Source organism: Salmo salar, chromosome ssa04 (genome assembly GCF_905237065.1).
Source record: "Salmo salar chromosome ssa04, Ssal_v3.1, whole genome shotgun sequence".
NCBI classification, from domain to species: Eukaryota; Metazoa; Chordata; class Actinopteri; order Salmoniformes; family Salmonidae; genus Salmo; species Salmo salar.
The window spans coordinates 83,724,114-83,738,081 of NC_059445.1; the positions used below are offsets into that span (position 1 = coordinate 83,724,114).

At 43.1% G+C, this 13,968-nt stretch overlaps 1 protein-coding gene and 1 long non-coding RNA gene across 2 annotated transcripts; both read left to right on the top strand.

Annotated features, from left to right (window-relative positions):
- Nucleotides 1–4,318: 4,318 nt before the first annotated feature.
- LOC106598766 (uncharacterized) lies at nucleotides 4,319–6,196 on the top strand. Its single transcript, XR_001327282.2, has 2 exons — nucleotides 4,319–4,520; nucleotides 5,585–6,196. It is a non-coding gene; the product is annotated as an uncharacterized lncRNA (long non-coding RNA).
- A 1,693-nt stretch (nucleotides 6,197–7,889) lies between these two features.
- LOC123742365 (stonustoxin subunit beta-like) lies at nucleotides 7,890–11,578 on the top strand. The gene is made up of 3 exons (XM_045716269.1): nucleotides 7,890–8,110; nucleotides 8,284–8,388; nucleotides 11,115–11,578. Exons 2-3 carry the CDS (start codon nucleotides 8,295–8,297, stop codon nucleotides 11,576–11,578), a joined length of 558 nt encoding a protein of 185 aa, XP_045572225.1. The 5' UTR covers nucleotides 7,890–8,110; nucleotides 8,284–8,294.
- Nucleotides 11,579–13,968: the final 2,390 nt, after the last annotated feature.

Below are 13,968 nucleotides of genomic sequence, written 5' to 3' on the forward strand. Positions count from 1 at the left end.
ACTTTGGTGCGAAAAGTGCGAATCAATACCAGAACAACAGCAAAGGACCTTGTGAAGATGCTGGAGGAAACAGGTACAAAAGTATTTCTATCCACAGTTAAACGAGTCCTATATCGACATAACCTGAAAGGCCGCTCTGCAAGGAAGAAGCCACTGTTCCAAAACCGCCATAAAAAGCCAGACTTTGGTTTGCGACTGCACATGGGGACAAAGATTGTACTTTTTGGAGAAATGTCCCCTGGTCTGACAAAACAAAAATAGAACTGTTTGGCCATAATGACCATCGTTATGTTTGGAGGAAAAAGGGGGAGGCTTGCAAGCCGAAGAACACCATCCCAACCGTGAAGCATGGGGGTGGTAGCATCATGTTGTGGGGGTGCTTTGCTGCGGGAGGGACTGGTGCACTTCACAAAATAGATGGCATCTTGAGGATGGAAAATTATGTGGATATATTGAAGCAACATCTCAAGACATCAGTCAGGAAGTTAAAGCTTGGTCACAAATGGGTCTTCCAAATGGACAATAACCCCAAGCATACTTCCAAAGTTATGGTAAAATTGCTTAAGGACAACAAAGTCAAGGTATTGGAGTGGCCATCACAAAGCCCTGACCTCAATCCGATAGAACATTTGTGGGCAGAACTGAAAAAGCGTGTGCGAGCAAGGAGGCCTACAAACCTGACTCAGATACACCAGCTCTGTCAGGAGGAATTCACCCAACTTATTGTGGGAAGCTTGTGGAAGGCTACACAAAACGTTTGACCCAAGTTAAACATTTAAAGGCAATGCTACCAAATATTAATTGAGTGTATGTTGTCATTGTCTCCGACCGTGGCCCCCAATTCACATCACGAATATGGAGGACCTTTGTGGAGAAGCACGGGGTCACGGTCAGCCTCACTTCCGGGTACCGGCCTCAGTCAAACGGGCAGGTGGAGAGTTTGAACCAGGAGCTCGTGAGGTTCCTGAGGATTCACTGTCAGGACCGGCAGGATGAGTGGGCACGATTTCTTCCATGGGCAGAGTACGCCCAGAACTCACTACGTCACTTCTCCACTGGGTTGACCCCCTTCCAGTGGGTTTTGGGATTTCAGCCGGCTCTGGCTCCGTGGATCCCGGGCCAGACCGAAGCTCCTGCGAAAGATGAGTGGTTTCGGCGCGCAGAAGAAGTGTGGAGCGATGCTCACGTAAGACTCCATCATCCCGCTCCAGAGTACAGGCCTCGGTGTAACGCTCATTCCTTTGACGATAAATGATGCAGAATAATGTATCCACGCTTTTGGCACTTCTAGATTAGTCGACTGCAATGCTCTACTTTCCGGCTACCCGGATGAAGCACTAAATAAACTTCAGTTAGTGCTAAACACGGCTGCTAGAATCTTGACTAGAACAAAAAAAAATGTATCATATTACTCCAGTGCTAGCCTCTACACTGGCTTCCTGATTAGGCTAGGGATGATTTCAAGGTTTTACTGCTAACCTACAAAGCGTGACATGGGCTTGCTCCTATCTATCTTTCTGATTTGGTCCTGCCATACATACCTACACGTATGCTACGGTCACAAGATGCAGGCCTCCTTATTGTCCCTAGAATTTCTAAGCAAACAGCAGGAGGCAGGGCTTTCTCCTATAGAGCTCTATTTTTAAGGAATGGTCTGCCTACCCATGTGAGAGATGCAGACTCGGTCTCGACCTTAAGTCTTTATTGAAGACTCATCTCTTCAGTAGGTCCTATGATTGAGTGTAGTCTGGCCCAGGGGTGTGAGGTGAACGGAAAGGCACTGGAGCGACGAACCACCCTTGCTGTCTCTGCCTGGCCGGTTCCCCGCTCTCTGCCTCTAACCCTATTACGGGGACTGAGTCGCTGGCTTACTGGTGCTCTTTCATGTCGTCCCTAGGAGGGGTGCATCACTTGAGTGGGTTGAGTCACTGACGTGATCTTCCTGTCCTGGTTGGCACCCACCTCGGGTTCGTGCCGTGGGGGAGATCTTCATGGGCTATACTCGGCCTTGTCTCAGGGTAGTAAGTTGGTGGTTTGAAGATATCCCTCTAGTGGTGTGGGGGCTGTGCATTGGCAAAGTGGGTGGGGTTATATCCTGCCTGGTTGGCCCAGTCCGGGGGTATAGTCAGATGGGGCCACAGTGTCTCCCGACCCCTCCTGTCTCAGCCTCCAGTAATTATGCTGCAATAGTTTGTGTCGGGGGCTAGGGTCAGTCTGTTATATCTGGAGTATTTCTCCTGTTTTATCCGGTGTTCTGTGTGAATTTAAGGATGCTCCCTCTAATTCTATCTCTCTCTTTCTCTTTCTCTTCTCTTGGAGGACCTGAGCCCTAGGACCATTCCTCAGGACTATCTGGCCTGATGATGCCTTGCTGTCCCCTGTCCATCTGGTCGTGCTGCTGCTCCAGTTTCAACTTTTCTGCCTGCGGCTATGGAACCCTGACCTGTTCACCAGACGTGCTACCATGTCCTGGAACTGCTGTTTCAGCTCTGTCTCTCTACCGCACCTGCTGTCTCTACCTCTGAATGATCGGCTATGAAAAGCCAACTGACATTTACTCCTGAGGTGCCGACCTGTTACATCCTCTACAACCGCTGTGATTATTATTATTTGACCCTGCTGGTCATCTATGAACGTTTGAACATCTGGGCCATGTACTGTTATAAACTCCACCCGTCACAGCCAGAAGAGGACTGGCCACCCCTCAGAGCCTGGTTCCTCTCCAGGTTTCTTCCTAGGTTCCTGCCTTTCTAGGGAATTTGTCCAAGTCACCGTGCTTCTACATCTGCATTGCTTGCTGTTTGGTGTTTTAGGCTGGGTTTCTGTATAGCACTTTGTGACATCGGCTGATGTAAAAAGCGCTTCTTAAATACATTTGATTGATTGAAACACAAAAGACACACCCTCCTCCACTTACCCTCGGGGGAATCCCTGCAGCCATCTTTGCCTTCGGTCCAAACAATTAGCCAAGCAAGGGAAGTTGACAACGTAAACGCCCCATAATTCAATTTGTGATGATTATACATCCGCTAAGAAAAGTCTGCCAAAACATGAAACTAACATCAATATGGAGAGGTCAACATACAAGTAAAAATGAATGTAAATAAGTTAGAAATTGTGCTACTAATTCACGACAGCACAAGCACATATCGGAAAAGTAATGATGTTTTTGTTTGGTTAGCTTTTGGAAACGTTAGCTAGAGCATACAACTTGTCCTGGCATCACATTTATACATTGTAGTTTTCGATTTACCTGATGTCCTCTGATGGCTAGCATTCGATGTCTGCGGATGTGTTGTCTTCTAGCCAAAATATGAAATGCAATCATCATTCACTGTGTCGCATATAAGGCACACACAACAGCTACCGGTGGTTCCATGATGACAGAAAACACAACCGTGGGACGAACTAGTGACACATTTCTGGGCAAGGGCGGGGTCCATTTAAAATGTATTCATTCTTCCCTCGCCCCTTGCCCTGCAAGTGTCAACTCATCATTCGTCATGATATGTCATCAGGGCGGCAGGTAGCCTAGCGGTTAGACCGTTGGGCCAGTAACCGAGCGGTTGATGGTTTGAATAATCAAGCCGACCAGGTGAAAAATCGGTCGATGTGCCCTTGAGCAAGGCACTTAACCTTTATTTGCTCCAGGGGCACCGTACTACTATGGCTGACCCTGTAAAAACAACCCATTTCGCTACACCAGCAATAACATATGCTAAACACGTGTATGTGACAAATACATTTGATTTGATTTGAAGTGTCCACTTAATTTGAGGGGAGAGGGTGTTTTTTACATGTTTGGAATGCACCCTTTGAATTCGGACTGCAGTCAGAGGCTTACCTTTAGTCATGTGATTTACAAGAAGAGTGTTTGGGTGGGGTGGTCACATATATTACAAGAAAGAGAGATTTGGTCAAAGACAATACAGTATGAAGATAAGCTAAAAATGATTATCCTATTCAAATCCGCGACTACAGTTGTAGGTGATGTCATGGCGACGTTGGCTGGCAAAGCTCAGGCGTAGAAGCAAGTCATCGGGTCTAATGGTCATCTTGCGCCGAATTGCGCATCTGCAAGCAGGAAAATCAAAGGTAGTCCTTCGATATAAACTTGTTTTTGACTAAAATTAAAACGTGTCAGTTTATTACTTTCACGAGATTGGTGAAATAACATGTTCAACTACGTAAGAAATTGTCTCGAATCTAGGTTTTTCCTTTTGATTTTGTGAAAATGAACAACTAAGGTAGATATTTTCACTTCTCTCATTGACTTCTCAAGCACCAAATCCCGGCATGTTCTGTTCAGTCTGTTTCAGATGCGTTCCTGGAAGTCTCGCGATGTTGCACCTCTGGGTTTAGAAACTCTGTGATTTGGTCTATAAAACAGGGTGTCACTCCCGGTCTACATCTTGGTAGAGATACATCCCGACCTATGGGCTCTACTTGGCTTCTATTTTGTACATCTACTTGTGATTTCTGTCTGGTTGACATCCATCGGAAAGCTTCGTTGATCTAAGGTAGGCTACTAACCCTTATTTCATTTCGATAAGCCTAAATGGTTGCTAAGCAAAACCTTTACTGTCCAATCATTAAAGCTACAATCCGCATTTGGTGAAACTGGCACGTCCGTTTGGGATATTACAACAACGAAGTTACTTCAAAGGAAGAACACCTTTCTTCCATCTGACACAACTGTCTCCTGCGTTTCATCACTAAAACAATATCAAAGGCGCTGTTTCACCAAATGTAGTTTTAATTGTAGCTTTAATTGTAACTTGAATTGATAGTTGAGAAATAACATTGTCCGTCCCACCACTTATTGTGGTCCGCAGCTGAGGGATGGGGCTAGGGAAATGTAACCCCTCTCAAATTCAAGAATGTGCTCCAGATGCCAGGACTGACAGTCCATGACATCTGCATTATAGTTTTAACCATCTTTTGAATCTATACATAGCTTTTTTATATTTATAAACAATGGAGTAAAATAAGTGTCTTTTTCCCCATTAGAACCCAAAATAAACAATCGTAAGCTCATGACGTATTTATAAGTTGTATTCTTCAAATTGCTGGTTATACTGTGTCATTAATTTAAATGTAATTATATATATTTTTTAAATATGTATGTACCAATCCCGGACAATAGCTGTAATAATGTGTATGCTTTATTGAACAAAAGAGAACCATCGCGCTCTCCCAGAGGCTTGGCTGGTGCGTAAAACCCGCTGGTGTAAGTTGTCGCATAAATCTTTCTTCATTATTCTATGTTTTTAGTAATTTTCACTGCATCAGGGATAGCGCACACAGATGTGGCGGCTTTACAGCCTTCAGTGTGTAGTGACAACATCTGTAAGGAAACAGATGAGCAGCAGGTGCTTCTAATCAGGGTTGCCGCTTATCTGCCCTTCTGGGATGTGGCTTTTCTGGTCTGACTGTATTCAAATGAGTCAAAAGAAATACAGAATAGTAGGGGATGGGAGCGGACACGAAGGTCAACTCACAAATCAGACAGTACAAAATTACTGCTTTGCGAGCAAAAGCATTCACTGTCTATTTTTGTTGTTATTTTCATATCATCTCTAAGAAAGTCAGAGACCAACAAGCGAATGGGTGGAGACTGGTCAAAAGATCGAGCGGATAAGGCAGAGAGAGACCTCGATCAAGCCAAAACTGAAAAACAGAAAGTGGAGGAGGAAAAGAGGAGGACTGAAGAGGAAAACAAGCAACTCCTTGCTGAGAAAGTGAGAATGGAAACAGAAAAAAAGATGGAAGAAAAACGAAGACAGGAGCTTGAGAACCAAAGACTAAAATTAATAGAACACAATAGACAGCGAGAGAAGGATGAAAGGACCAGGATAAAGCAGGAAAAAGAAAATGCAAAAGGAGATCACAGAACTGTATAAATGTATTCAAATATTAAGAGACAAGGGCATAAACAGTTAATTTATCCACAATGAATTATTGGAGAAAGTACACAATCATTGTATACTTTTAATATCTACAATTGCACTGCCTGTTTTATTTTCCTCAAATGATGTGCTTAAAGGGATAGTTCACACAAATGACAATGATTTAATAGCCCTGTTAGCAGTCTTTGGTTTTGTTTACCTGGCTGCTGCCATCAAATGCTTTTCAAAACCAATGCCTGTCAATATCTGAGAATCTGTAGCTTTGCAATAAATAGATTCTATTGATGCCTTGTTGCCGGATCTCTTCTGACACAGAAAAATCCACACATTTTATTCAGGATTTATCACTTGCGCTATGCACATTTTAATGACTAAAATAAACTATCCAATATACTTTGCTAGGCAGTAGCAGACACTGCAAGAAGCCCCTGGTGTGACTCAGAGTCTACTGTGATTGGTAGAGCTATAACACAGTGGACCACTCCTGTCCCTTAACCCCCACCTCTACAGCACCGGTTAGATGTCAATGTCATCACTCAGTAAAACACCTCAGCATAACACAGCAAATATGGATACTCAGAATTTCTTCTGAAACAGGCAAAAAAAAGTGATCAGGTTGAGTTAGTAGTGAATGAGGTGGAGAGGGTAGAACAGCCAGAAAGGCAGTGCAGCAGCAGTTAGCTGCAGGTTTGGCGGTAGCTAACTAGTCCCCATCAGCATAAGGGTAGGCTAATGCTAATAAGTGAGCGTTAGGTTTCAGTATCCTAAAGGTATTGGATGTCAGTCTGAGTTATTTAACAGTATATTTAGTGAATGGGCAAGCTAAGAATGTTGATAGAAGTCATGATATTAGGAAAAGTAGTTATTTCCAGCAAGTGTATTTGATGGGTTTCGTTTCTGTAGCTAGCTGAGAACGAAGAGATGAGCAAATGTTTTTCTGACTGAAGCACATATCTTCTGACAGTGACACAGCGCCCCCAGTGGACTGAAGCTGAACTTCACTACAACATATTTAAACCTTTATAAAATGAGCAATGCTGAGGTAGTAGAACTAATGAAATGAATCATAGGTCTTATAACCTATATCATTCTACATGTAAACATGCTTGGCTCGTGTTATTTCCATATAGTCTATGTGACTATTTGTGAAGAACTGCCCATTATTAAATTGGTGAAATAATGTAATTGTGCTTTTATTTTTACTCTTTATTCATTTAGCTACTTTTTCTATTGTTGCATTTTTGAGAGGTGAACCTGCAAGAAGGGGGAGGGCAGCCAGAAAGAGGGAGGGAAAGATGGTCAGCCTTGTGGTTATATTGTACAGTGAACAAAACATGAAATACATAGGCCTTTTAAATTGTGTCCTCAAATGTTACGTAATGGTAGAATTGACGAGGTCTGATAACTCATTCCATCCACAAGTCCATTTTTCTTTGGCTCAAGTCTCTTTATATTCATATAGCCTAGGGGGCTATGTAGCTTCTTATCTGTCGTGTTTGGAGTTGTGTTGCGTTGTTATGTGAACATTTAAAATGTTTCTTTACAGTTGAGTTGACCTGGTTGTGTCTGTATACTAGGATAGGGCTGTAACGGTACAGCTATACCTACCAAACCGTTCGGCACGGGGACCTTGGTTTGGTCCGCACTGTGAACCTGAATGAATACAAAAAATATTTCAACTAAAAATGAAAACACTAGGCCTATAGGCTATGCCTACGCTGGGTTGAATGCCATTGTCCTGTGAGTAAAGCTGAAAAAATATTGTAGGTTATTCTGTTAACATGTAAACCATATATAGCTTCCAAATACATTTTCAAAACTCCTGTGAATATCATCTAGAGCGCTGACTGACAGTCCTTCTAGAATTTGAGGGTTACCAGCCTCATCAAAAAGCTAAGCTGTATGCCAAAACAAGAGGTGTGGCTGCTGTTTTGCTGAAGAACAAATCCAGAGTGTAGAGAAACTTCTGTATTTTCTACTCACATTTGTAATATATGTCCTCTATTTTTTTCAGTTTGGTACATTACTTAAGTCAACTTAAGGTGGATTGTTTTAATTAAGACTGTATTATGTCCACCAGAAAACCATCAACATGTTCAGTGTCTTTGTTTTTTTCCCCCAAAGAAATAAGAGCACCAATCGTTAGGGCTCCAGAGTCCTCTTCCTGTTCAGAAAGAACAACAAGACTGGAGAACAAAGATGTGAGTGACTCAAATGTTTGCATAACATACTGTATCAGTGATAATTTACACACGCTGCATTGTCTGGGCAATGAGCAAAATAACTATGATTTTTATGTTGACAGCCATATTATCTGTTGCAATTTTCTAATACCGGGGCTGCTGAAGTAACCCCAGTTCTGATATGTTTTCAGAACACTGAGTCATGTCCGACTCGGAGACCATCGAGCTAGCCGCTCTGGGCCGACCCTTCCAGCTGGGGATGCTGTATGACTGTCGTAGAGATGTCCTCATTCCAGGTACAGGAAACTATTCCTCTTTGGTTTGGAGGTAATCAGTGTGCATCATCTTGAATTCATTGACAGTGTTTCCACCACTGAGTTGGATAGAGGGCACACTGTTGTAGCACAGAGAACACCATTGAGGGCTTTCACCATTTTAAAGTAGTTTCTACGGATTTAGGAAGAATCAGCAGGAGGGGTCAGCCAATGAATTGCACTCCTGAACAGACATTCCATAACTGCAGATGTCAGTAAATCACCAATCTTGGCTTTATACCTGTTCAGACTATACTGTACACACTTCACACAGTAGGTGGTGATATGCACCTTTTCAGTTTATTTACAAACTGCTAATACACTCATAGAAGTTGAAGACATTGGGGACATAATTGTGAACATAAGCAACCATTTAAATTTAAACAGTTTCTCCAGCTCAAAATGAGTCTCAGCTAATTAAAATTGTTGATTTACTTGCGCGTGACAGAATGCTAAATTGTAGCTGGTCCCATCAGATAATATCCTCTCTGGGCTAGGCGGGACGAATTCGTCCCACCTACGTAACAGCCACTTTAAGCCTGTGGCGCGATTTTCAAAACCTTAAAAATCCTATTACTTCAATTTCTCAAACATATGACTATTTTACAGCTATTTAAAGACAAGACTCTCGTTAATCTAACCACACTGTCCGATTTCAAAAAGGCTTTACAACGAAAGCAAAACATTAGATTATGTCAGCAGAGTACCAAGCCAGAAATAATCAGACACCCATTTTTCAAGCCAGCATATAATGTCACCAAAACCCAGAAGACAGCTAAATGCAGCACTCACCTTTGATGATCTTCATCAGATGACAACCCTAGGACATTATGTTATACAATACATGCATGTTTTGTTCAATCAAGTTCATATTTATATCAAAAACCAGCTTTTTACATTAGCATGTGACGTTCAGAACTAGCATACCCCCGCAAACTTCCGGGGAATTCGCTAACATTTTACTAAATTACTCACGATAAACGTTCACAAAAAGCATAACAATTATTTTAAGAATTATAGATACAGACCTCCTCTATGCACTCGATATGTCCGATTTTAAAATAGCTTTTGGTGAAAGCACATTTTGCAATATTCTAAGTACATAGCCCAGGCATCACGGGCTAGCTATTTAGACACCCGGCAAGTTTAGCACTCACCATAATCATATTTACTATTATAAAAGTTTGATTACCTTTTGTTGTCTTCGTCAGAATGCACTCCCAGGACTGCTACTTCAATAACAAATGTTGGTTTGGTCCAAAATAATCCATCGTTATATCCGAATAGCGGCATTTTGTTCGTGCGTTCCAGACACTATCCGAAATGGTAAAGAAGGGTCGCGCGCATGGCGCAATTCGTGACAAAAAAATTCTAAATATTCCATTACCGTACTTCGAAGCATGTCAACCGCTGTTTAAAATCAATTTTTACGACATTTTTCTCGTAGAAAAGCGATAATATTCCGACAGGGAATCTCCCTTTCGGCAAACAGAGGAAAAAATCACAAGGGGGGGCGGTCGGGTCACGCGCATAAGCCCAGAGTCCCTTGATCGGCCACTTGAGAAAGGCGATAATGTGTTTCAGCCTGGGGCTGGGATGACGACATTCAGTTTTTTTCCCGGGCTCTGAGCGCCTATGGAAGACGTGGGAAGTGTCACGTTAGAGCAGAGATCCTTAGTAAAAGATAGAGATGGAAAAGAAGTTCAAGAAATGGTCAGACAGGCCACTTCCTGTAAAGGAATCTCTCAGGTTTTGACCTGCCATTTGAGTTCTGTTATACTCACAGACACCATTCAAACAGTTTTAGAAACTTTAGGGTGTTTTCTATACATATGTAATAAGTATATGCATATTCTAGTTACTGGGTAGGAGTGGTAACCAGATTAAATCAGGTATGTTTTTTATCCAGCCGTGTCAATACTGCCCCCTAGCCCTAACAGGATAACATGGCATAAGTTAGCGCTATGCTATCCTCACCAGTTGGCAGCGATTATATTCTGTCTGATCCCTCCAGAGGACCCAGATTGAATTATGTAATCCTTCCTTAACCCAAAGGAAGTATCTCCCAGTTGACTACTTCAAATGGTGAAAGTCCTGAATGGAGCTGCCCATGCTAAAACAGGCTTTTGGGCAATAAAGTCCTCTATGATGCTGTCACAGAATCGGCCATTGCAGAGAGAGATTAGCTTTCTGGTGCATCTCTATGGTTACCACAGAGTAAGAAAAGCTAGAGGACACACTTGGGACAAAAGAGTGATGTCATGCAGGTTGTTTTTGAAGTGTTCATATTGTAGTAATGCTGTCAATGACAAAGATTACCCTTTTTTTTCCTTCTGAGAGTGTAATGTGGCACTATTTGTCCCTGTAGGGGAACATTCTAGATAGAACTCTATCTCGAACCTTTCTGGTTCCAAATAGCAACCTTTATTTTGTACCCAGATTCTATTTGACCTGAAAGAAGCTTCAGATAGAACCCATTTCCAGACTGGTTCAAATGGTGCTACAGAGCATTCTTTACTTCTGAGTGTAGGAGGTGTAGGTTTTCTAACTATGGGTTGACACCTAGAATGTTTACTTTGAATTAAATATTTACCTTCAATTAGTTATTTGAATTAAACCATGTTTACATATAGAAATATTTACACATGTACACGTTGGAGTATAATTTTCACAATAAACGTTCTTTGGTCATTCTCTTTAAACTGCAGGTATCACTCTCTGGGATTCTGAGATGCTGCAGAAACGCATCAATGTCCGTCCACAACCGAACACTGACTTCAAAATCATTGCTTCAGACTCAAGTGAAGCCAAGTCAGAAGCTTTGAATGTGTCTGCATCTCTTGAGGCCAGTTTCCTTGGTGGCTTAGTCAGTGTGAAGGGTTCTGCTGAATTCCTACATGACAAAAAGACCTCAAAGCATCAGTCTAGGGTTTCTCTGCAGTACCGTACCACCACATGCTTCGAGCAGTTGACCATGGACCACCTGGGGGCAGGAAATTTGAAATACTCTAATGTCTTACAAGAGGGCTCTGCAACCCATGTGGTGACTGCCCTGCTGTTTGGAGCGCAGGCCTTTTTCGTTTTTGACCAAGAGGTTTCCTCAGGAGAGAACCACCAGGACATCCAGGGAAACCTGCAGGCCACAATAAAAAGATCCCTCAAATGTCAATAGAAGGGCAGGCAAATTTGAAGATGAGTGAGGAAGAGCAGAGAGAGACCAATAAATTCAACTGCACTTTCCATGGTGATTTGGCACTAGAAAACAACCCTGTCACATTTGAAGATGCCATCAAGGTGTATGTTGGCCTGCCATGTCTGCTAGGGGAGAACGGAGAACATGCTGTGCCCATGACTGCCTGGCTCTATCCTCTCAAGAAGCTGGACTCTGCAGCTACCCAGCTAGTCAGGCAGATCAGTGTTAGCCTGGTGCGTCGCGCACAGCGAATCATGGACGGACTGGACAATACTGATATACAATGCCAGGACATGATGAAGGATGACATGGCTATCAAGTTCCCTGAACTCAAAGCCAAGCTCAACAAGTTCAGGGACTTGTGCTCAGAGTACAAGCTGGTGTTCCAGAAAGGTCTCTGCAAGGTTCTTCCCAACATAAGAGGAGGAGGAATGGAGGAGGAAGAGCTGATAAAAATGCTCAACAGCAAAGAACGTTCTCCATTCCAGAATGACCTCATGATCACGTACCTGGACGACAAAGAGAGAGAGATGAATGTTGTTCGCTCTTACCTTGACATAATGAAAGAGGTACAAGTTGTGTACTCCAGCAGTGAATTGGATAGAATAGTGCTTGATAAAGCTAATGATTATGTAGTGTGTTTTGCATTTTCCTATTTGAAGGAGAAAGAAGAGTATGTGTTAGACTTGGAGAACTACTTGCTGGAAGAATCAAAAAGTGATTTTTCACTGATACCTTACAACCCCAACGCAGCTGGGAAGACTACAGCAGAAAAGTGGTTTCGCTCGGGGGAGGTAACGACCCTAACTAGGCAAACCATAAATATGTTCCTAGACTTCAAAGATTCAAACAAAGGCAGAGAATATCTTGCATTCTGCATTGCATCAATTCCAAACAAACACCTCACTGCTTCCTCCATCCATGTCTATGAAAGAGGTACACTTTTGAGTCCACAGTTTGAGCTGCCATCAAAGCCAGGTGTTCCCACCATCAAGAGTCTGGAGCATGACTGTGTCCACTTGCAAGTCAACCCTCCCAACCTTGGTGTTACCTCTGTGGAGTCGTACCAGGTTTTGTACCAGGCTGAGCAGGCTGACTCTGAGTGGACCGAGGTGAAATCGGATGCTACAACTAACCAGGTCACCATCAGTCATTTGGACCCTTACAAAAAGTATCGCTTTAGCTGCAAGGCAGTGTGCAGACCTGGTGTGAGCCTCTCCAGTGACTGGACAGAATATTTCAGAACCCGCCCATGTAGCCCTCCTGGACCACCCACAGAGAAGAGGATAGAATCGGGAAGTATCAGAATGAACTGGGACATTCCTACCATAGCGGGAGATGATGTTGAAGTCATTGGTTATGTGGTTGAATACAGAAAGAATGTAAAGGCTATAGACAATCAGATGTGGCACACCATCGAAACCACCACTAGAGAGAGTACACTGGAAGGACTTGAGGCTGACACTGCATACAGCATCAGAGTCTTTGCTAACTGTGGCGAAGCAGGGAATAGTCTACCCAGTTCTGAGACTGTGCTGACTACCCTTAGGGTCTCTGATCCCCAACCGAAGACAAGCAAATCAACCAGAGCAAAAAGTGAGGAGTTCCTCACAAAATCCCAGAAGGTGGAAAAGGGCAACCCCTCAATCCACTGGCTGAATCTGGAACCGAAGTTGGGTGTAAGTGACAGTTTTGACCAGTACAGATTTGGGAAGAAAGTTGAGCAAGGTAATAACAAGGTGATATTGCTTCTGGGGGCCACAGGTGCAGGAAAAACAACTCTGGTCAATGTCACGATAAACTACATTCTCGGGGTAAAGTGGGAAGAACGTTACCGCTTTAAGCTCATCCATGAGATGACCAACAGGTCACAGGCTGAGAGCCAGACTGTGGTTGTGACATCATACGAGCTCTACAACCAGCCAGGCTTTCAGATTCCTTATTCTCTGACTATCATTGACACACCAGGGTTCGGAGACACCAGAGGAATGGCTCACGATAAATTGCTCACCCAGATGTTGAAGGATTTCTTGTGTCATCCTTTAGGGATTGATCACATTGATGCAGTCTGCTTTGTAGTGCAGGCATCACTTGTTCGTCTCAGTCCTCCCCAGAGATACATCTTTGATTCCATCCTGTCCATCTTTGGAAAGGATGTTGCTGAAAACATCCTGATGCTTGTGACATTTGTTGATGGGAAGCAAATACCGGTGCTAGAAGCCATCAAAGCTGCAAATCTGCCCTGTAAGAAAGACAAGAAGGGGCTACCAACCCATTTCAAATTCAACAGTTCATTTCTGTTCTCAAAAGAGACGGAGAGCAGCTCTGAAGATGATGATACTGATGATGATCATAAGGCCCAGTGTCCA

Bases quoted from the DNA above. Each gene is read 5' to 3' on its own strand.
- LOC123742365 (XM_045716269.1), top strand. From the start codon at position 8,295: ATGTCCGACTCGGAGACCATCGAGCTAGCCGCTCTGGGCCGACCCTTC. The intron at 8,389-11,114 runs GTACAGGAAACT...TTTAAACTGCAG, and splicing joins TAGAGATGTCCTCATTCCAG to GTATCACTCTCTGGGATTCT.